This window comes from Umbelopsis ramanniana, assembly GCF_025399195.1.
Source record: "Umbelopsis ramanniana AG unplaced genomic scaffold K450scaffold_23, whole genome shotgun sequence".
Taxonomy (NCBI): Eukaryota; Fungi; Mucoromycota; class Umbelopsidomycetes; order Umbelopsidales; family Umbelopsidaceae; genus Umbelopsis; species Umbelopsis ramanniana.
In genome coordinates, this window is record NW_026252109.1 from 170,990 (window position 1) to 192,421 (window position 21,432).

General features: G+C 43.6%; 10 protein-coding genes across 10 annotated transcripts; 6 read left to right on the forward strand and 4 right to left on the reverse strand.

The window, feature by feature from the left end:
* The first annotated feature begins 29 nt into the window (after nucleotides 1-29).
* On the forward strand, nucleotides 30-1,437 carry K450DRAFT_238554 (uncharacterized protein). The gene has a single exon (XM_051588615.1). It carries the CDS (start codon nucleotides 79-81, stop codon nucleotides 1,354-1,356), a length of 1,278 nt encoding a protein of 425 aa, XP_051445187.1. The 5' UTR covers nucleotides 30-78; the 3' UTR covers nucleotides 1,357-1,437.
* Nucleotides 1,438-1,969: 532 nt separating this feature from the next.
* On the forward strand, nucleotides 1,970-3,270 carry K450DRAFT_238555 (uncharacterized protein). The gene has a single exon (XM_051588616.1). The coding sequence runs from the start codon at nucleotides 2,038-2,040 to the stop codon at nucleotides 3,043-3,045; it is 1,008 nt and encodes a 335-aa protein (XP_051445188.1). The 5' UTR covers nucleotides 1,970-2,037; the 3' UTR covers nucleotides 3,046-3,270.
* Nucleotides 3,271-3,427: 157 nt separating this feature from the next.
* K450DRAFT_238556 (uncharacterized protein) lies at nucleotides 3,428-4,704 on the forward strand. The gene has a single exon (XM_051588617.1). The coding sequence runs from the start codon at nucleotides 3,579-3,581 to the stop codon at nucleotides 4,434-4,436; it is 858 nt and encodes a 285-aa protein (XP_051445189.1). The 5' UTR covers nucleotides 3,428-3,578; the 3' UTR covers nucleotides 4,437-4,704.
* K450DRAFT_238557 (uncharacterized protein) lies at nucleotides 4,538-5,317 on the reverse strand. The gene is made up of 2 exons (XM_051588618.1): nucleotides 4,977-5,317; nucleotides 4,538-4,907 (listed from the first exon to the last, which is right to left on the reverse strand). The coding sequence occupies exons 1-2, from the start codon at nucleotides 5,192-5,194 to the stop codon at nucleotides 4,640-4,642; spliced, it is 486 nt and encodes a 161-aa protein (XP_051445190.1). The 5' UTR covers nucleotides 5,195-5,317; the 3' UTR covers nucleotides 4,538-4,639.
* A 1-nt stretch (nucleotide 5,318) lies between these two features.
* On the forward strand, nucleotides 5,319-5,963 carry K450DRAFT_238563 (uncharacterized protein). The gene is made up of 2 exons (XM_051588619.1): nucleotides 5,319-5,757; nucleotides 5,842-5,963. The coding sequence occupies exons 1-2, from the start codon at nucleotides 5,442-5,444 to the stop codon at nucleotides 5,919-5,921; spliced, it is 396 nt and encodes a 131-aa protein (XP_051445191.1). The 5' UTR covers nucleotides 5,319-5,441; the 3' UTR covers nucleotides 5,922-5,963.
* On the reverse strand, nucleotides 5,936-8,919 carry K450DRAFT_238566 (uncharacterized protein). The gene is made up of 8 exons (XM_051588620.1): nucleotides 8,575-8,919; nucleotides 8,320-8,491; nucleotides 7,987-8,243; nucleotides 7,488-7,912; nucleotides 7,116-7,411; nucleotides 6,698-7,054; nucleotides 6,297-6,630; nucleotides 5,936-6,231 (listed from the first exon to the last, which is right to left on the reverse strand). The coding sequence occupies exons 1-8, from the start codon at nucleotides 8,663-8,665 to the stop codon at nucleotides 6,079-6,081; spliced, it is 2,085 nt and encodes a 694-aa protein (XP_051445192.1). The 5' UTR covers nucleotides 8,666-8,919; the 3' UTR covers nucleotides 5,936-6,078.
* Nucleotides 8,575-9,855, forward strand: K450DRAFT_238572 (uncharacterized protein). The gene is made up of 4 exons (XM_051588621.1): nucleotides 8,575-8,977; nucleotides 9,044-9,125; nucleotides 9,192-9,508; nucleotides 9,571-9,855. Exons 1-4 carry the CDS (start codon nucleotides 8,826-8,828, stop codon nucleotides 9,812-9,814), a joined length of 795 nt encoding a protein of 264 aa, XP_051445193.1. The 5' UTR covers nucleotides 8,575-8,825; the 3' UTR covers nucleotides 9,815-9,855.
* On the reverse strand, nucleotides 9,538-11,962 carry K450DRAFT_238578 (uncharacterized protein). The gene is made up of 7 exons (XM_051588622.1): nucleotides 11,804-11,962; nucleotides 11,518-11,737; nucleotides 11,372-11,449; nucleotides 10,936-11,314; nucleotides 10,576-10,861; nucleotides 10,062-10,492; nucleotides 9,538-10,010 (listed from the first exon to the last, which is right to left on the reverse strand). The coding sequence occupies exons 2-7, from the start codon at nucleotides 11,730-11,732 to the stop codon at nucleotides 9,897-9,899; spliced, it is 1,503 nt and encodes a 500-aa protein (XP_051445194.1). The 5' UTR covers nucleotides 11,733-11,737; nucleotides 11,804-11,962; the 3' UTR covers nucleotides 9,538-9,896.
* On the reverse strand, nucleotides 11,599-14,546 carry K450DRAFT_238584 (uncharacterized protein). Its single transcript, XM_051588623.1, has 6 exons — nucleotides 13,921-14,546; nucleotides 13,102-13,856; nucleotides 12,976-12,998; nucleotides 12,426-12,906; nucleotides 12,138-12,348; nucleotides 11,599-12,065 (listed from the first exon to the last, which is right to left on the reverse strand). The coding sequence occupies exons 1-6, from the start codon at nucleotides 14,095-14,097 to the stop codon at nucleotides 11,784-11,786; spliced, it is 1,929 nt and encodes a 642-aa protein (XP_051445195.1). The 5' UTR covers nucleotides 14,098-14,546; the 3' UTR covers nucleotides 11,599-11,783.
* A 166-nt stretch (nucleotides 14,547-14,712) lies between these two features.
* Nucleotides 14,713-16,453, forward strand: K450DRAFT_238605 (uncharacterized protein). The gene is made up of 2 exons (XM_051588624.1): nucleotides 14,713-15,241; nucleotides 15,398-16,453. The coding sequence occupies exons 1-2, from the start codon at nucleotides 14,740-14,742 to the stop codon at nucleotides 16,327-16,329; spliced, it is 1,434 nt and encodes a 477-aa protein (XP_051445196.1). The 5' UTR covers nucleotides 14,713-14,739; the 3' UTR covers nucleotides 16,330-16,453.
* The last annotated feature ends 4,979 nt before the right edge of the window (nucleotides 16,454-21,432 follow it).

Sequence of the window (21,432 nt, forward strand, 5' to 3'; positions counted from 1 at the left end):
TAAAAGATCACACCTTTTTTTTTCTCTCTCTCTGTTTGCATCAGGTAAAAACGCAATAGCCGACGTATTCTATTTACCATGAGTGTCAACGATCCAAATGGCGGTATCCATGCCAGGGCAGTGAGTTCTACAGAAAATGCCGCTGCCACTGCTGCGACCAAAACAACCACCACAAAGGCAGCAGAAACGACTACAACTACAACAAAAGCCCCCGCTACTAGTACTCCTTCGCCTTCTCCCACAACCACCACGGCAGCACCAGTGACCACTTCCAAAGTTTCTTCCAGTTCGGTGGTGCTGGTGTCATCCTCTGTCAGTAAAATTGTCACTTCAAGCGTACCTGTGACCACCAGCTCTCTTCCAATCACCACAAGCTCCAGCATCGTACCATCTACAAGCGTTATGCTTTTAACAACCACTAGTGCACTGGCAAGCGTCACCCCTACCGCGGTAGCTTCATCCTCATCAAATGGAAGTCATACCAACCTTATAGGTCCCATTGTCGGCGCCGTTGGCGGTGCTGCCGTTATCCTTGGTGCAGGAATTCTTTTCTATCGAAGACGTCGCAGCAAGCGAGACGAAGATAATGCAGATCGAACTTTTAGCGATTATTTAGCCAGTAGCGATGCTGCTATGCGAGGGAGAAAGTCGCAACAGTGGACGGGCGGCGACAATGAATATAACCGAAATAGCTACATGCGATCGCCTGCTTCTATTGCTGCCGGAATGTACCAACAGCCTTCGCCAAGAATGGTACCAGCTGTAGGAAGCATAGCCGCAACCCAAGCTGCATGGGGGTCATCAAGCAGCCAGTCACCGGAGCCAACCGTGGTTGGTAGCCCCGAGCAACATCAGCAAGCCTTGTACTCGGCCGCTGCCGTTGGAGGCCACAACATGTACAATCACGGTTATGGCAATAACCAATACTATCAACAACAACCACAGTATCCTTCAGGACAAGGATATTACCAATATAATTCTGACCCATATCAGCAATATGGACAAGAATACCAGCCTTACTATGATCCTGCAACCGAGCAATATGTTTACCCCGCCAGCGCTGAGTACCAGCAATCCATCGCTGCCGAAGACTATGGCCAAGCCCCTCACACTTACGACGAAATGCCTCAACAAATGGCCGAACAGCAACGTAACTATGCCAGCAGTCCTTTACCTGCCATCCCTAACACGCATTCAATGGCATCCACTGTTGAAGAACCCCGTTTCCCACCCAACAGTCCTCCACTACACAATGCTAATGTAAGGGGTACCAGCAGCCCCATTACATCAGGTGACCCCCATAGAACACACACGCCAGACGTGAGCTCTGCAGGTCAAGAGCCACCATCCACCTAAGCGACAAATGATAATTCAGTTGCACTGTTACCAATAGTAAATAAATCTGTTCAAATATAGACCTAAATTCCATTGAAATGATTAGCCAGGATAGTGCCTCGCATGTACTCTGGAGCAGAGCAGCGCAACCTGTCCAGCCGGCCGTTAAGCTTATGCTGGTAAATTTTTCTTATCTCCCACCAGGCGGTTGCGAACAGCCAGCCAGTCTTCACTTATGCTTCAAAGGCTGTATACTGAGGCCAGTATAGGCAGAAATCTAAATCAATGGATAAAGTACTACTAGAAAAGCCTTATGACGAATAGATAAGAAGAGTGTGCATTTTAGATATCGGTTCTTGGCACATATGTTAATGCCGTAAGACAATCCCCTAGCTACAAGTATTGTTGCATACCGATGAAAAAAAATGGTATCGATTCAGCTTCATCAGGTCTATAATATCGAGGTTGTATACACCATTTCAGTACCTGGGAGCTGGTGTGGATGCTTTGGATGCTTACTAACAGGCTGTCCCTATTACTAAAAGCTCACAGCTTACCGCCGTTTCGCATCGGTCACGTGCTTCCACATTTCTTACCAACTGTGCTCGCAATTGGTGGCATTTTCCCATTTTTCCCGCATTACATCTAGCTACGCGCAAAGCAACTCATAAGTCACCTCTATCTAACAGCAAGAAAACGGATATGCCAGGGGAAGATCACGATTACACTACTTTGAACAATGGTGTGGAAAACATGAATGACAATAATGATTCAAGCTTGAAGAGACCTGCCGTGGACGAATTAGACGCTACCTCAGCTAAAGCAAGACGAACCTCGGTATCCGATGGCAAGGACGGCAAAGACATGGCGTTAACAGATAAGGACGAAGATGGGTTGGACGATGATAGCAGCGGGCAAGATCACAACCAACAGCAGGACGACGATGATGACGAGGACGAGGACGACGACGTTTCTAGTCTCAGTAACCAGTTGCCGATGCTCACAGCTGAGCAACAACAACAATTATTACAGACATATGCACAAGCCAGCGGACAGGATTTAGCTCATCTGACAGCGTCTTCTTTAGCACAAGCCATGGTATCACCAATAGCTGTTCCTGGACTAACGTCTAGTTTGCTACAATCTTTGCAAGGCGGCAGTGTCATCACCTCATTACCTGGCCCACCGCACCTTTCTGGAAATCTTCGCGCAGATGGGACAGGGGACGTAGATGGAGGAGACAAGCGAACATCTAGTACACGTAATCTCACGAATGACGAACGACGGCAGCGACGACTGTATCGGAATAGGGTGGCGGCCAAGGAATGCCGCAAAAAGAAGAAAGCTTCTATACAAAGCATGGAGGAACGAGTGCACCAACTCGAGGAGGAGAATGACAATTTACGGAAAGAGCTGGACGAGATCAACGCCAAGCTGGCAATGGGATCAATGCAAGGATCGGACAGTTATCGGTTGATGAAGGAGGTAGAAGAATTAAATGCTAAATTGGGACTAAGCCAAATGGCGAATGCAGGACACGCTTTGACAGCCGCCGTGGTAGCCGCCGCAGCATCGGCCCATCATCACCATCAACAACAAGGAGGTCAGACTTCGGCAGAGCAACAGAAATTTGCTCAACAGCTTCAACAACAGCTTGCCGAACGATCCAATGCTGCTGAATCGCCAAAATCTAAACTCGAGAACCAATGATGTAGCTTCCAACTAATAGTTGCCAATAGTCTTTTTTTATATCTGGAATAATATTTGTGTCAATGTCATTCATTGTTTTTGCTAACAATTGACGCAGTAAAGTTATTATCTCTGCTGGATTGGGCATTGTCTCTTGCAAACCATGTTGTAAGTGTGCAGAGGAAACAGACACTTTTAAGTTTGGTCGATAAAATCTTGGTTGAAGGATGGTGGCAAATCATCTGGAGAGAGAATGCGCTTGCTTGATTGAAAGTAACAATTGGTTTCGATTGGCTCTGGTGTCTACAAGCGACATGGCCTTTGGATGAAGTTTCGCCAGCATATTGAGTCAATTAAAGCTCGCAGTTGCAACGTCGCGCGCATTTGTTAAGTACACAAGTTGGTTCTTTGCAAGAAGCATGGTGCAAATTACCATTTCTTTATTTTTCATTGCGAATTAAAGGGAGTTTTCGTAATAACCCAGCTTTTACCTTCCCGCAGCAACGGCATTGCAATTTTCCATTTGCCACCGGAGCTTGTTCCCCTTTCTAACCATGGCCCACGGATTCAAATTCTCCAATGGTCTCGATTACTCCCTTCGACAGCTAGTGGAATATAACAACGTGGCCTTTGTTGGATATCTAAAGGACATGACGTTTACCCCAGAAATGTTTGAATCGTTTCTTGTGCCGCAGCACATTGTACATGGCCTGAGCGTTTACATGCATACGAATGAAGGACAATTTGTCGGATTCTCACGAACAAGTGTACGAGGAACGCGAGCATGGGTTTCAGGAGTTGCCATTGTACCTAATTTTCGTGGCAAAGGCGCGGGAAAGGTATTGATGAAGGAGTACCTGCGAGTGCTGAAGGAAAGCGGTCGGATCAAGAAGGTGCTTCTAGACGTTTTGGGAGATAACCCGGTTGCAAAGCGCTTGTACCAGAACTTGGGCTTCAAGGTTATCACCAGTGTGCACAAGCTTATGTTTCATGGCGAGATGGATCCACCTCAGCAGAGTCTTGGATCTATACGGGCGACCAGCGGTGTTGACATTCATCTCCCATGGCTACACTACGAACTCGAATACATGTGGACGAGAGAATGGTGCGTCGTCAGCATCAAGGACAATGCACAGACAGTGAGGTACGAGACGGAAGACGGCCAACTTTCAACTGCCGTTGTGGTCTTCGTTGACGAACCAAGAGAGACCCTAGTAGTGCATGCATGTGCCTTCACGAAAGATACCACTTCCAATGATTTGAGAGCCATCTTCGCTCACTTTTCAAAGAATCATCATATTACCAAGTTCATGTTACCATATGAACCTGCCGCATCCAAAGCCATCAAGCTATTCGAAGAATTGGAGTTCAAGGAAACTGACATGGAGTATATTATGGAGATAGATCTTTGAGCATTTGATTGTAATTGCTTGGTTTATGTTTTATATTTTTTTTTCTGCTAATTCAGGAAGATAGTAATCAAAAGAAAAAAAAAACTCTCCTCCCTCATTCAAATCTGTGATACCTTTCAGTGCTGATCTGTAGAAAACACCAAATTATGCAAAGACTTCCTCCCTGGGGTTCACTTGAAATGCAGACAGAACATAAGAACACTTTATCCTTTTAGCTCACGGGCAGCCTCGCCAAACAGTTTTCCAGCGTGCTTGAGGTCTTCATCGGAGTGACCATTGACTTTGATTGGAGCGTATTGAAGACCATGGGCGGTAAGTCTGTCCAACAGCTTGTTATCCAAGGGATGTGATATGCCTTGATCGAAGGTTGTTTTATCTGACAATACCACGCCGAGCAGCTTGCCTTCTAACGGCTTTTCATCATTGGGGTCGTTCGAAAAAAAATGCTTTTCAAAGACTGACAGGGCGCCACTGCAACAATCACCGTAACCAGTTAGTACCACCTCGCACACAGGGTAGTCACAGAACACATTTACTTACGTGGTTGAAAAGAGAAAGGCATCTGCGAGAAGAAGGTCGATATCCAGATTCTTTGCATGAGACTCGCTAAAATCTGTAGCAGCCGCAGTTTGTGGTTGATGAGCAATATCTTTGACTTGAACAGTGTGTCCTCCAACCGCCTGGATGCCTTCTTCCAACAGAGGAGCTATTCTCTTGGAATCAGTTGAGTTATCCGTGAATACATTGATCTTGGTCATAGTGATTATTTTTTGTTATATGAAGAAGAAACAAGCAGCGCCAATCAATTAGAACATTTCTTGCATAGTTGGGGCGGAATATTTGCGTCATTGCAGTCTTGGAGTCCTGGCCACGCTCGCCACGCCTGCCGATCGGTCCTTCAAAAGAAAAAAGCTACCATGTCATTTCGCAGTCACATACAAACAACTTGAATTATCGCGAAGTGCCGTTGGGTTTGGTTCATATTTCTTCATATTCAAATACAACATGGGTGTTACTGTAGAGACAATCAAGGCTGGCGATGGTGTTAACTACCCCAAGAAGGGAGACCGCGTCACTATCCACTACGTTGGTACTCTTTTGGACGGTACCAAGTTTGATTCCTCCCGCGACCGTCCCGAGCCTTTCCAGTGCACTATTGGTGTTGGCCAAGTTATCAGAGGTTGGGATGAAGGTAAAGTATCGTTTGTGAACTTGGGCATCATCACAAGGTGTAAGTGCTCATTTTTCTACTTACCCATAGGTGTTCCCAAGATCTCTCTTGGTGAAGTTGCCAAGATCACCGCCACCGGTGACTATGCTTGTAAGTTTTCATGCATGAATGGACGTGTTAGATAAGGCTATGATCTTTTTCCATCCATACTGACATATCAAATGCGTGAATCAGACGGACCCGGAGGTTTCCCCGGTCTTATCCCTCCCAATGCTACCCTCGTCTTTGAAGTTGAGCTCTTGAAGATCAACTAAATTTGTCTTTTTTTGCAAGCAACAAAAAATTATGCTAGCTTGTAAAACTGTTATGAAACAAGATGGGTATGCCTGATTAAACATCTATACTATAGATAGCCAATAAAAATGTACACTGCTTTGTAAACGTGCAATAAAATTTACAAAGCTACGGTATTTATAACATGACAATACGCATGCCGTTAAATTCCGCAATGGAGTATCGGAAGTTCTTTCCAGGACATGTAATAAACATGAGAGAAGTGGGTATTTCCAGCTGACGCGAGATAGCATCAACCGTACTAGGGTTAAACGTTCCTTGAATGAATAGCTATGCCAGCGCGGTTAATATTTACATTGGAGAGTACACTTCAGTTCAACGTCAATGCAGCTTACCAGATCAATTTGAATTTTGGGGTATATTTCATCGAGGATGGAATGGTTGGCTTCAAAGTGTTTGGGTATCTCTTCCAAAGATTTATACAGGTGAACGATCTTGATGTTCCCTGTTGGCTCGTTGTTTTGACAGTACATGATAGCCTTGTTTAGAATATGAGGCTCATCCGTTTTTGCAAAGAACACCACAGGCTGCTTTTTGAACTTCTTGATACCCTGCAAGATCGACTTCTGGCATACTTCGGATAACCGGTTGAATCGATGAAGTAAAGGAAGTTGATCCGCAAGCCAGTAGAAGGTTTTGTAAAGCCAAACACGATTTATCATTGTAAGTCTGTTGAGATGAAATGTAAGTTAAATTTGGTGGAAAGAGAATCAAGTAAGCGGCCATGTGAACTTACATCACGAGAAGGACAACTCCAAAGTAGATGATAAAGTACTCAATGATGCTTGGATCGATAACAATATTGCCTACCAAACCAGCTACTACGAAACCGCCCACAGTGACCGTGGTAAGCAGGTTAACAGAAGTATGGCGTGGTAAGCGATTACGCTTATATTTCATCAGGACGTTGACGATTGTAAACATCAGAAGAACAGCCAAGAAGGCCACAGCGAATACTCCAGATAGTGATGTAGTGTCGCCTCGAACAATGGAATACAAGGTGACGCTTAGTATAAGAAATACAAGAATGATATATTGAGCTGAGCCGGTAAATTTGTTGTGGATAAGGAAAAAGCTCGGAATAATTCGATCGCTGCAGATCTAATTAGTATCGAGATCTCTTACAGTTACTTTTTATATGTGGATGCACTTACCTTGCCATTCGTTCCATTAACCCAGTTGCTGCAATCAGACCAGTTAAGACACCTGCACAGAGGACAATGATGGCGTCGACCATGATCCATATGCGCAACCAACGGTGACCACCAACAGCGTATTGGCCAAGTATCGAAACAGCAATAGCAGAATTATTCCTCAATTCTTCAATGGGTACAAGGGCGGTAGCCACTAGGGTGATTGGAGAATTCAAAAGAGTCAAAAAGCCAAACATGTTTCGCATAACTTTTGGAAAGTCGCTCGGTTGAAGTTCCTCAATGAAGTTGCCTGCCGTCTAGGAATGGTCATGTTTGGATATCAGCACATATGAATAACAATCTCAATGTAAATTTTGCATGTAGCAACCCTACCTCGTAACCTGTAACGCCAAGCAGACCAACACAAAATCCATTGAATATCATCTTCACAGCCGATGAATTTTCTGGGTATGGATAGTTCCAATTCGCGATAAGTGTTGCATTTCCAACCTGGCCCCAATGGATGAAGGACGCGATAAGGACCGTCAGCATTGTTATTAAGTGGAATAAGAAGATAATCAGAGCCACAGTAGATGATTCTCTAATTCCAAGGAAGGCAATAAGTGCGAATGCAACCATAATAATGATAGCAAGGGCAAAAGCAGGTAGCTTGTCGGGAAGAGCTACTTCCGCCGCTAAGTAGGCGGCCGCCGATGCGGCTGACACTACACAGGTAGCCAGATAGTCTAAGATCAGAATAGAGGCCACAACACCAGCAAGCCATTTTGAGCTGGAGTTAAGCATTGCGCTGTAAATTCCTATGCAACCAAAAAGATCAGATTATGCGCATTACATTATATTAGGATTTCAATGCCCAACCGATTGAACATACCTCCATTAAGTGGAAGTGCAGTGCACACCTCTGTCATGATGTTCTTGGCTGGATACATTAAAAGCGCCACCAGCGCCATGGAGATGACAGAGAATTGTCCCGCTTGGACCATACACGGTCCTAACGAGTATAGTACAGAAGCGATCAAGTCATTGCCTGAGATGGAGGTCGCTCGCCATTGACCAATCAATTTTTTATCTTCACGTTGTACATTGATGTCGCTCTGCTCTAGTTCCATATAGTAAGTACTACCCCATCTATTATAAAAATTACAAAGTTCAAATCACTGCTCTAATAATGTATCAAGTTACTTGTGCGTTATCTTGCACTTACCCTGCAAACTCCCATTCATTGCTCAAAGTCGGGTATCTAGAAGGTGTTTCAGACCATTTTAAGAGATTGGATCCAAGGCGCTTCACTTGCCGTCGCTGAATAGTTTGAAATTCTGATTCTGCGAAAGAAGGTGGAACGATTTCGTTTACACTAGCGATAGACGGTGTTCTACCTATTGATATCAGGTGGACATAACTTGAGTTAGCAAACCGATTGTTGCACAGAAGGCAATACAAGGTAGTGGGGATATAATACTTTGCTTATCTTCGGAGGTGTTATAGACTGGTATTGGTTCGCTTTGACTAGACGAAGTCGTCTGCTTTGACGTGGAATCTCGTTTTGACATTGGGCAGAATTTTAGAGGAATATCTAGACAGCAGGGTTTTCCTTTTTTCTTTTTAAAGCCATTTATGGCAGACAGAATTTACGCAGTCACGTGTCGACTCCTCCGGTTTGTTTGAGTTTCTCTGCGAGGTCACTTGAAACGCAAATATCCTATCAACAGCATGACAGCATTGGCATTACTAAATGCCCTGGCCACCAATGAACAGTTAGAGCAGTCACCATCACAACGAGATGGCATCAAAAAAGAAAAAGAGCAAATCCTACTCAGCTTTGGCTGCGAATTAATACAAAGCGCCGGGATTGCTTTGAAACTGTAAGGCTCAAATTCAACCTTCGATCCATATGCCACCCCTCCCCACTAAAGCATTCTGAACAATAGGCGACAGGTAGTCACGTCTACGGCGCAGGTACTATTCCAACGATTTTTTCGAGTCGCTAGCCTTAAAAATTTTGGCATCCAGGTACGCAAATGAATACGCGTGATGTGATCTGGTGTATCTATACAGCTGATGCTTACACTGCAACAGGAAATAGGCATGGCGGCATTATTTCTTGCATCGAAGACGGAAGAATCACTTGTCAGAATATCAAGTCTTACTTTGGTCTACCATTATCTAATTCAAAGAGCTCGGCGACGGGAGATGGTGCCGTTGGATGGATTTTCGCAACAATCCTATGATCTGAAGAACGACTTGGTGGTGGCCGAGATGCAGATTCTCAAGCATTTGGCATTTGATGTTAGTGTCCAACTGCCATACGGTTTGATGGTCAACTATCTGCGAATTTTGGGCCTAGAGGATCATCCCGACGTCCCCAATAAGGCATGGGGATATTTGAATGACGGGTATGTGTTCTTTTCCTGGTACCATTATGTCCAGTAATGTGATGCTAACGTTTCAAGTTTAGTTTGCGAACCGTCATCTATGTTGCATACCATCCCCCTACTATAGCATGCGCATCTATTTGGTTAGCCTGCAGGGAACTTCAAATTAAACTTCCTACCCAACCTGGAGCGCAATGGTGGGAGCTATTTGAAGCCGATATAACGGACATTCAGGACATTGCTGGGCATATCCAAAGTCAATACTACCTAAAGTATGATCGAAGTGTTGTGCCACTCACGACAGATGAGTTAGCTCTCCATCAATAGACGTTAGCGTCCTTCTTAGGAACCCATACCACAATTGCATTTCTTTGTTTATTTTGTAAATATTGCTACATAAACGACATTTTTAAACTTGCTTAAAAAAAGAATTCACCACATCGACGACAATGACAGGTGGTGATACATTCATGTCAACTGACATGGACACTTCGATATCCGCAAGGCGAGAGATTGTTTGTACATGTGTTTGACTTGTGTTAGACTCATCGCTAACTCCATTATGTAACGGTACATTATCCAAAGCTACTATGACATCGTGTGTATTTTCTGTTGATGAGTGCAAATGACTTTTGGGTAGGTCAGCTTCAACATCTTCGAGAACCAGCTCGTCATCACCAGCGCCGAACCGATGGTCCTCCATCGACCATGTTAGAGTGATAGTGCCTGTAGTGGGGTCGTAGGTATGCTCTGCATAAATGTCATCAAGGAAGATGCGCTGTCGAAGATCATATGCATGGATGTAGACGTCGATGCTATCTTCTTGGACACAGAACACCGTAGCGGTTTGATGAAGGTGGGAGGCAATTAAGTTTTGTCGGTTGAGGTATGAGCATAAGTATAGATGCGAACTTTGCTCTGCAGCATTGCGTGAAGCATTTTCCCTAACATTACAATGCATTATAATTTTCTCATCCTCCTCCTTATCACTATGCCACTCCCTCTCTGTATATAAAAGCGGTAAAAAAGTTTTTAGTAAACGATAACTCAATTTCGGATGAACGACAATACACTGTTAAGGAGCGTACCTTGCTTCAAAGCTGCTTCCAGCTGCCGATGTACTACAATGGCGGCGTACCTACAAACAGGTGAAGTAAAATGGGTGTAGAGTGAAACGCCGTGTCCATGATGAAAATATTTGTTAATGTCGGTTGTACCGGCTCCAAAATACAACGCTGGGCGAGCTGATTTAGCCGCCAAAAATCGAAGTAGTCCTAGCTCTTCTACGTCATGAATACCAAGCAAAGCAGCTTCAAATGCATCCTTGCTGAAGGAATGCATATCTAAATTGGGTTCATCAGGCGCAAACGATTTCTAACATAAGCAGGTCGATCAGTTCCCATATGCACACTAAAAAAAAATCGTACGATAAATGAATTCAGTCTTACCAATAATGTATCTATGATAGGGTCTTGTCTTCTGAGCAAAGCATGCTCCGGGAAATGTTTCGTGATCTTTTGAGCAACACTCACATTAGCCATGATGCAGAGTTCTTGTAATGCGTCCTGTGCTTCACAATGGCTGGTAGTAGAGAGCGCCTCCGGGAATCCATTTGCATTGAGTTCGAAAGTCAGCCTTGTCTTTTGACCGGTAGCTGATTTATTCAGGCCCAATCGTCGTTGTCGCAATGAAATGGCAAGTGAAGACATCGAACGTAGTGCTTCTTCCATACCACTCGCAGTACAGTCATGTAGCTTGATAGACTCAGATAAGGTGCTTCCTTGGATGACGGACTGAACTTGAGCAAAACTAAACTGGGCGCATGATCTAAACAATTTTCATTTAGGGCAAGTTCTAAGAACCTATAATAAACCTTATACTTACTTGAGCACAGTTTTTCCAAACCATGTTTCATGTATGTGTCCATCAGAATTCATTGTCCAAATCACTGAAAACCCCAATCTTTGCACATGCATAGGAAGTTAAGCATTCACGTCCATATACGCGCCAGACAAAGAAAGTGTACAAACCTCTTTCGACCAGCTCTAAAGCTACAGAGGTTCTTGTGCAGAGTTTCAGGAAGCATCGAAATTGTCTTGTCGACTAGTCGTACCAGCAATCCCCTGTCTCGAGCTTCTTTGTCAACCGCTGTCTTGGGTCTGACGAAATAGCTAACGTCAGCAGCGTGTACTCCAATTTCGAAGATATCTTTGCTAATTCTCGTGACGGATACCGCTACATCCATGACAGCTATTTGCAAATTGATATTAGAACATTTTGAATCATCCATTGTCACTTAGTAGAGGGCGCATTTACCATGCTTAAAGTCGCGGTTCAAGGTAAATACACGGGTTTCAGGGCCATTGACATCGCGGCGGACCTTAGTCTCGGCGGGTGGTATAGGCCAGGGGATGGCAGGTAAGGTCTTGAGGCATTGCTCTGAAAAACCTTCACTAATGACATGATTGTCAGCGAGGATAGCCTTTTCCTCTGAAGTAAGTTCGCCAATTAGCCCTATCTCTCTGTCCAAGGTACCAAAAGGATGCAAAGACGTTGTCGGCCATCTACGAAAGGTTGCCTGCCGGTGTAATCCCAGGTCAGTTTAGATTTGTTGTTGGACAGATGACTAATGGTAATTTTCCGCACTCACGACAAATAACCGCTTTTGATATTCCTCATGGTACTGCAAAAATCCTTCAGGCGCTTGGTCGATGGGGATGGCAACAAGTGGCAGTTTCTTGTCTCGTGGTTTCAACCAAACGACAGCTGAGCTTTCTTTATTTTCAGACTGCAGGTACGAGTCGGATGGTGTACTATCTATGGATTCCTTGATGGCTGTCGGGCGTTGTCGTACTAATGTTCTGATTTAAGAAAAAATAAAAAATCTCATGTTAGACACTCGCGGATAAATGAAAATCATGCCATTTTTTTTTTTTACCCTGCCAGCGACGCATTGTTAACCCTTTCCAGAATAGCCACCACAATGCCACTATATTTCGGCGGCGGCTTTCCTGCGCTATTTTCAAAGTTATCTTCTTTGATTTCGGTCCATGATAATCCAGATGTGGATGACTTTCGATGAAAGCGGCTTCTATCTTCTCTCGAATTCTTAAAGTGCTTTTCAGACAAGGTTAGATCAACATCTACTAGGCGTACGGCAACAACATCGCCATGCAAAGCACGATTACGATTTCTGGAGCCGTATATATAAATGTGGGCATCCAATTCCTCACAAATGACATACGAATCAGAGCAGTCTCTTTCATCCACAAATAATATACCACGAAACAATTGTCGGTCATGCAATTGGCGTAATACTTCATCGTGTGGTAGGTGAGGTTGGAAAATGGCTCTCCTCTTAGACGGGTCGTTGGTATCATTTGATTGTATGGAGGTTACAGAGCGGGTTCTATGTCTTTCTACTTGCAAGGTACACAATCAATGGAGACACAACATTACTTTCAAGTAGCACCAAAAATTCAGCTTACCATTTGGAGTTTCTCGCGATACACTGATGCAAAAGAAAATAAACATAGTGTTAAACAGGCAATTGATATGCATATAAAATAAAAAAAATTGAAGTATAAAAAACGTGTGGAGAAGTTAGGCTGTACCTTGATGAATAGGACGAGTAACTCCATTTCCGACCATGAGATCCATAAGAATTCATACGTTGTGGAAAATAATGATTAGAGCCTTGCGATGTGCCCATCAAGCTTCCGTGTCGATAGTCCTCATCTACTGAATTCCAACTTTTTGAGTTTGGAAAGATGGGCTCGTGTGATGTGGGCGACTGGGACACGTGCCTGGAGATGATATTATCACCATGGTCGAGATCTGCAACTCGGAGAAAATCCAGTGGTGTTTGAGATGTGTTTGAATGAGGAGATGATTGAATATGGTGGTCCAAACCTCCTTTCGATGGTGGTATTTGCTTTAAGCTTGAAATCATCTCTTGGAGCGAGTTTAGCGCGGGTGATTCCTCTTCCTGATCTTCCATGTGGAAGCTCTTACTCCCACTTCGACTGCGTCTGCGTCTTCTTGATTTATCAGCATCCAGATTGACAGTGAGAAAGGACTGAGACCGCTGATCCGGGAAATGCAGGGTATTGGACTGAACTTGATTGACGGACTTTGAGCGGGAACGGGAATCACGCCTCCGTCTGTTAGGTGCATCAGCCAGCTGTGTGTCGGCAGGTTGCCAACTTTTGGATTGTATAGATGGACAATCAATAGGGGACAGAGATATCTGAACAGACTTTCGTCGCGTATGCTTATTTTCTCTCGGCGACGAAACTAGGATGGACTTCCTTCTAGATCGGGTATTCGGGATATCCACGGCGGAAGATCGTGAAGTGTCAAGTGGGTGCTAAGCAGTAGCAAATCGGTTATTTTTTCATGTATTTTAACTTTTATCAGTATAGAGCAGTTACCAAATCCTTCTTGGCTTCATCAAGCTTGGAGTCTCCATGAGATTCCTCTGCATGCATTTGAGACGCCATGTCGTGAGAAGCTGAGACTGAAGTTTCCTGAGGAGGTGTCTGGCTAGAGGCGTGACATTTTTTCCCCGTACTGGCTAAACAAAACTGCCTAGTTAAAAAATTTACCATCTCCAAGCACCCAAACTACTGTGGTTTCCCCCAGATATGGCGGGGCACACAGTCAGCACCTCTTGGTGACTAGCAGTGACACGGCTGTTCTAGAAGCTTTGTACTTAATGTGATGGCTGTCCTTAGCTTAATAACCTTAAGTGGAATTGATCTAAGAACATTAAAAAAAAAAAAAACCAAACGATTAAAGTGATCCTAATGATCCCTACAAGAAACCATCAGTAAGACCTTAGTTTATCTAGACCCTGATTCAGGCGATAAGCAAGCTCAAAGAAGTTGCGATGGTGAAATACACGGAGTCAGGAGCTGCCAAGTAGGATGTGAAAATATCTCACGCAGATATTGGCTTGTTATGATGATTAAACGGATATTGATGTTAATGAGAGTTCTCATAGCGCCATTTAATGTACCTTCCAGGCGCTCTTTGGAAACACTTCTCTGAGATTTTTATCCGTTTGCAGTAAAATTTTCCTCTGGTTGGTTGAAACCTGGCCCATCGTAAGCGGTCACAAAGAAAAAGTGGTCTGATTCAAGCAGCCCATTTCGGGCACAGAACAAAAATTTATGGCGTGATGTTCAATTTTACCTGAGCGAGCGTGGAAGCTTCCTGAGAGGGTTCTTGGTCTCATCACATATAAATATATGATAACCAGCTCAGCTTCGGACCCTGCTTTTAACTTTCTCTCACATTCTCAACAACTTCCTCGCCTTTCCTTTCCCTCCAGTATGCAATTTGCTCCAAGCCGCCAGCAGTCACCGCAGCCTGGTGCATCGTATGGTTGGCCAAAAGACTCCACAAATCAAAATCAATTTAATTGGGAGCTGTTTGACCAGCCGACACAAGGCTACCTTTCTCCTGATAGCCTTTCTGGCGACGATAACTTTCATATCAGAAGCAGTTCATCCGATAGTTCGTATTCAGTACCCACCGAAGAAGGAATTAACGTGCTGGAAGCTCAGTATCGCAACATTTCCGATATGAACCATGTAAAAGTAGAAGATATGGCAGCAACCAGTAACATGGATATGCCTATGAACACATATACACGAAAGCGACCTAGAAGCGATTTAGAAAACAGTGAATTTCAATCAGCGAACCCTTACAACGTTGCACCATCTATCACCATCCCTTCCAGCCCTGTCAGTGGCCTGATTGGGGCTCTTCCTAACAATGGCTGTCACAGCAACCCAATGACTCCACCCAACCCGATAACTCCACCCAATGAAGTTTCTTATTCAATGTTGGTACAAGACGCATTGGCTTGCTTTCAGCCAAGACCTTCGTTACGCGAAAGACAAGAAGAAGATGATGATGATGATAAAGAATTTGGATCTACCGACAAAATCAACAGAATAGCTCACAATGCCATCGAAAGACGTTACCGCAATAATATCAACGACTGCTTGAGCGATTTGAAGAATGCCGTTCCAGCTCTGAAATTCGCCAAAGTCAAAGATAATACTATCGATGATGCCCAATCCACCGTTGACCAAGGCAATGAGCAAGAAGAAGAATTGATCGATGGTGTTCCTGTTGCCACCAAGCTGAATAAGGCCACCATTCTTCGCAAGGCAACTGAATATATTGTTCATCTTAAGGCTACCATCGAACAAAGCGAGAGTGAAAACAAAGCTCTTCAAAACTTAATTTTGCAGCTTCCTCGTGGAGGAGAAGTCGTCTCCTACTACCGCATGCAAAAGCAACAATTCGAAGCCTACGAACAAGAACGTATGGCTTATGACCGACAAATGGCTCATGAACGAAAACAAAGAGAAAAACGAGAAGCGCGACGCAAGTCCAAAATGATTCGACGTGGTCAACTCACCGAACCCGTGGTCAAGTCTAGAACATCTTCTACTTCCTCCTCTTCGTCATCTAGCCAAACATTCATGGTTCTATTCCTCGGCATGACCTTCTTCTCAAACTCAAATTATCTCCAACCCGCACATAACATGTCCTCTGTGCCTCATGATACTGCTTCAAGCTCTATGATGTACGCTTCTAAAGGCTTTGACTTCTGGTATGTGAACGTTTTTTTAGTTGCTCCCACTTCCCAAACGAAACCTATTTCTAACTTGCAAAATTTTTTCTTTAGGTCATTACTCCGAATGTTTTTGATTCTGTTTGCTATATACAGTATTTGCAAGACAATCTTCAACAGCAACTTTCGATCAAGGAAATGCAAGAGCCTCGACGTACAACGATCAGAGCGACTCTGTACCTGTGAATAATCTGCCTTATACCCTCTCAACCACCACCACACCTCATTTTGCATATAAGATACTTTAGTTTGGTCTAGCCGTACCAATAAAATAGCTCATCCCTTCCATGCCATTAAGGGTATATTAGTTTATAATTGTTTTTTTAGAAAGTAATCCAACATATAAAAAACTTCCAAGTTTCAGTACTTCATTCATGGCGTGATTTTTATGTCTTAAGCATTGGCAATAAACAGTGATGCATGGCTTATCGCAGATATCTACAAATTGGTATGATGTAGGGGAGGGTGGCTCGTACGTCTAGAAAGCCCTGTTCCTAGTTTCCGTTTCTTTCGTGGTGGGTCTTGCTGATTTTCTGACCCTTCCCTTGCAATCAAAGTGGTGCTAGTCGTTGTCTCCGATACGGGTGATAATTGCGGCGATGTATCAACTGGCACAGGGGGGATATTTTCAGAGGCTTGCCGTCCATCATTACGTGTGCCGGTATTCATTTCTTCGTCCGACTCGTCATCACTTGTTGGCACTCGGCTACTGGACCGAATCACCGATACAGTGGAAATGACCGGCCGTACTCGTTTGGCCTGAGGCTTTCGTACCACCTTTCTAGCTTGCTCTAGAGCTGGTTCTGGGCCAATTTCTTCGTTATCGTCGCTTGCGAGTTGTTGCTCATCCTCGCTCTCATCGCTTGAATCAACCGGTATCTATTTGTAAAATTGTTAAAGATGGACCCACTTAGCCTTGTTCACGATCTGCAACCTGACTTAAAGTACCTGCGACGAAACCTCTGCACCCGTTATATCTCTGTGCTTTAATGCGCCTACAAGAATAGCAAATTAGAAGTGTAATCATTTGTGGATGCAGCTGAAAACTACGTTGCATACCTAAGAAGAATGCATTAGCTGGCGCATTGTTATCGGTCAAGAGAGCTTTCGCTTGATAGATGACGATTTCCAAAGCCTTTTTGAGAGATGGAACGTGGGAGGATAGCTGTATGTCTTGAATGATTTTGACGTGCGAGCAAATAATCTATGAAAGCATACGGAGTCAATGGAAACGTGCCTTTCTATTATGGCTTAGTAGATCAATCACTTACTTGCAGAGTTCTCGTTCCATTTTGAAATTGTTTCAGCATATTGATGACAGCATCTCGATGCGTTTTGAAATGAGAACTTAAATATGATATGGTTCGCTTGGTCATTTGTTCAATAAACAATCGACCCGACTTCAATATCACACTCAGAAGAGCCCGATCATCCTTTGCCTTGATGTAGGCTGTCATCAGCTCGAAACAAGCGATAATACGTGAAAGCTCTAGGATAGCAATATCATCGGTTTCCTGGTTTTCCTTGAAGTTGCTTTGCGCACTGACAACTTCACCGGCCAGTGCCTATGTACGAGTTTGAGTACATGCCATTCATTCACAACGTTTGTATTCTCAGATTCTTCATACCTGATAGTAAAGATGTAGAGTATCTTTCGTTAAAAGGGGATGTGATTCCAGTTCATCTGTATCACCATTGTCAAACCCAGGCAATGTCTTTGAAAGATAGCCATGGATGATGTCTAGTGGTGCGTCGGAAGTTTGAATTTCTTGCTCCACAAGGTAAACAATATGTTTCTAAGCAGCGAGTTAGGGGATATGACGAAACAAGAAATGGTTTAATCAAGTTTGGGAGCCTCACCTTCATGTCTTTGGCGTCACTCCACTCCTTCCTAAGTATGTTATCAGCGCTCTTCTGAACTTGGGCAGTGAGTGTGCTGTCAGGCACAAAACTAACCACCGCTGCCAATGCCTTGTGTAATTGTACCGTAGCTTCACCTTTCTTTAAGGTAGATGTAAATTTGGATAGGTAGTTGAATGCACACCGTGTTAAGCGCTGCAAATCGTGAAGTCTATTGATGGACTTGTCCGAGCGTATTGCCAGCACGCATAACAATGACTAGGAGATAATACGTATGAGTAAATAATGGCCAACCACCTTCAAGCTGTATTTATACATACCCTTTTGATGTTTTCATTTGTAGCATCCTGCAATTCGGGCCAAGTGATAAGTTGATACACCACATCTAATATCAAGCTGATGGAATGCTGAGCTTCCACCTCAGTCTAAGTGACATAAAAGGATCAGTATCAAACAACATCAAAAATCATGAGAAAAGGCACCTACAGTATTTTCATCCTGCAAAACGTAAAGGTCAGAATTTAACGATGATTAAAAAAAATATCTTCTCGTAAAAGACAAAAATGCATACCTCATCTCTATTAAAAGAAATGGATTCCCACCTATCCAACAAGGTCGGCAAGTGCGGCAGAGTCTACAGAGACATCAGATAGGTGCAATCGACTTGGTGATCATCATAACAAAAACTTACCTGTTCCACTACATCTTTGGGAGACATACGCTGCAAGTAACTGATGTTGAGCTGAATATAAAGTGAGGCCAAGTCTTTCTTCTTTTTGGCGAAAAATGGATTGAGCGTAGGTGGTGATAACGTTTTCTTCAACTTTGCTTGAAGATCCGTCACCAGGTAGTTGAATCCGGAGAGCTAAATGTCAAAGGATGAATGAACTGCAAAATAGATAGATGACAGCGTGATAGATACCTACCTTCAGAGGAAAGCGCAGGAGTTCGTGGCTTCCGGTATTCAAAATACGCAGGGTGTCGATCTGAGCAGTCAATGTGTTAGCCATTTTCATACGTTCTTTCCTGATCGCTCAGTATACCTTCGTTCTACCTTTAACTCTCTCATGAGCGGATGTAAGCTGCTGATATCGTCAATCATGGCACTAGCTCTTGAAGGCTTTTTCGTCGATCGAGATGTTGAAATCACAGATTCAGCTTCTGAGTCGTCGCTTCCTGTGGCGCCAATCTTTCTGTTTGCTTGCGAGCCAATCTGTTCAACTAGATATGAGCAACACAAAACTCCAAATTACTCCATCTACAATGCATCGAGTATCTTACGGTTAAGCCCTTCTTGGCATTGCTATCCTTGGGAGATGCATCATCCATCCCAGCTTTCAAAGTGTATCCCTGGGGGCTGAAAGAAGGTGTACAGGCAATCATCCGCATCAGCATCTTCTCCAGTTCAACAATATTGTTTAGACGTGTCACGAGTTTTTGAACGGTTGACTCATCCTCAGAATTGCAAAACGCATTTATAATTTCACGCAACCTATCGAAGGAATCCTATCGTCAGCTTAGATGCGTCAAAGACTATCAGAGCAGTATAACATACCAGTTGATGGCGTAGAACAGTGTGTTACAAGCACATTCCCGAGATTTCACATCCATTCTTTCTACGGACTATGCAGATGATTGTTTGAATTTCGCATCATATACCATTGTAATTCGAATTACCATACGTACCTGCTCTGCATCGAAAAGTAACATACCACAGCCAAGCAGTGCATCAATCGCATCTAGACATCCGTCATTCACGACTTTTTCACAAGCCTGCAATAAGTTGAAGATGGGACACAGTGCAGCGGCCGGGTATTGGTATTTTTTATGCTGCCTGTCAGTCGACTCGTCAGGCGAATCGACTAAGCGAAAAAGTTTTACAGTGATTTGAGAATCCTGATACCGAGTTAATATTTGTCACATATTATACAATTGTTATAAGATGAATACTAACCTCTCCATCAAGATTGAACCATGATTCTGGCTTTAACGGCAAATTTTCTTCGCGGCTCTCAATGTAAGTTTGCAGTTCGTCGCTATCGAAAAAATAGGTATCGGGAACTGCCGTGCTGATAGTCTCCTGAAGCCATAGTTCCAGACTGTGGTCAAGCAGTTTCTGCGATATAAAGTATGCTAGTTCGTCGTATGCCAAAGCGAGACAAGCCTAATTTTGATTTTGTCAGTTCTCTGGGTTGAATCTGGGCACTTCAGTTTCCAGGTCTTACCGAATAGTTAGAGCATGATCTGAAGACTGTCTCCAGCATGGTTTTTGCTTGCTGTAAGGTTGGATGTCTTAATGCTTGCGAGGAACTGACTTCAGCTAGCGGTGAAAGAGAGATGAGTCAATCTGAACGAGTCAACCACTATAGCGATTGTTTACTAGCGTTTTTCTTACCTGAAGCACTTCCAGCTGCAACTTCTCTAGAATAGCTAGCCGAACCCAATGCTTTGACGACAGACAGTGCTCCAATGATTCCGATCTTCTTGTACTTTTCTTGTGGGTTAGACAGCTGCTTTCGAATAATGATTTGCATATCGTTCATGAGATGCAAAAGATTTCGATCATCGGAAGCTCTACCATGAGGCTGAATGCATATGTTAGTAAAAGAGAGGTAAACTGAAAATGTTGCTGCTGAATAGGAGACCTCGCGCACCTCAAGAGCCAAGCGACTAAAAATGTCGAATAGGATGCCAATTTGATCCATCTCAAGCTTATCCAGGTAGTCTAGAACGCCTTTGATGAATGCAACGAAAGGTGAAATAGTCTCAGGATCGTCATTGACAAGATCCAAAAGCGTCTTCAAACCAGCATCGATTTCTGAAAAGTGAACACAAGAAAGGCACAGGTCAAGATTACGTCTGCGGTAAAAAGTAGACATAGCAAAATATTTTGAATGAAAAATATGCGCAAAAAGGATATTGTTCCGCTTCCAATATGGGTGACTATAATGCCAATGATTTCCTGTTTCAACGTTAGCATTTAACTCGTAACTAGTCAACATTTGATACAAACAACATCTTACCTGACGATAGTAAGTGCTACACATCTTGAAGGCATCCTTGTAGATGGCGGATGATGCCTTAGTGATGAGTGGTTGGTTTGAATTGGTGCGAAGTAGAGCTTCCGCTAGCGACAATATGGGCATCCAGAGACTGATGTGATTTTTTAAATTTCCATGGCCATCAAAACGAATGCATTCAGTATTGTTGCCTACCTAGTAATGCCTTCTGCATGGTGCAAAATAGTCTCTTTGATCAAGTTTACACTCAACACTTTGGAAATAATTTTCTTTTTAACAATTTGTTCAACCTTCTTCTTGGTCGGTGGCATGGAGTACATGGTAAACAAAATCAGCACGTCGATGACCTTGTAGCCGTTCTGTTATAGAAGAAGAGAAAAGAGCTTAGATGCGGCAAGGACGCCTATTGCAAT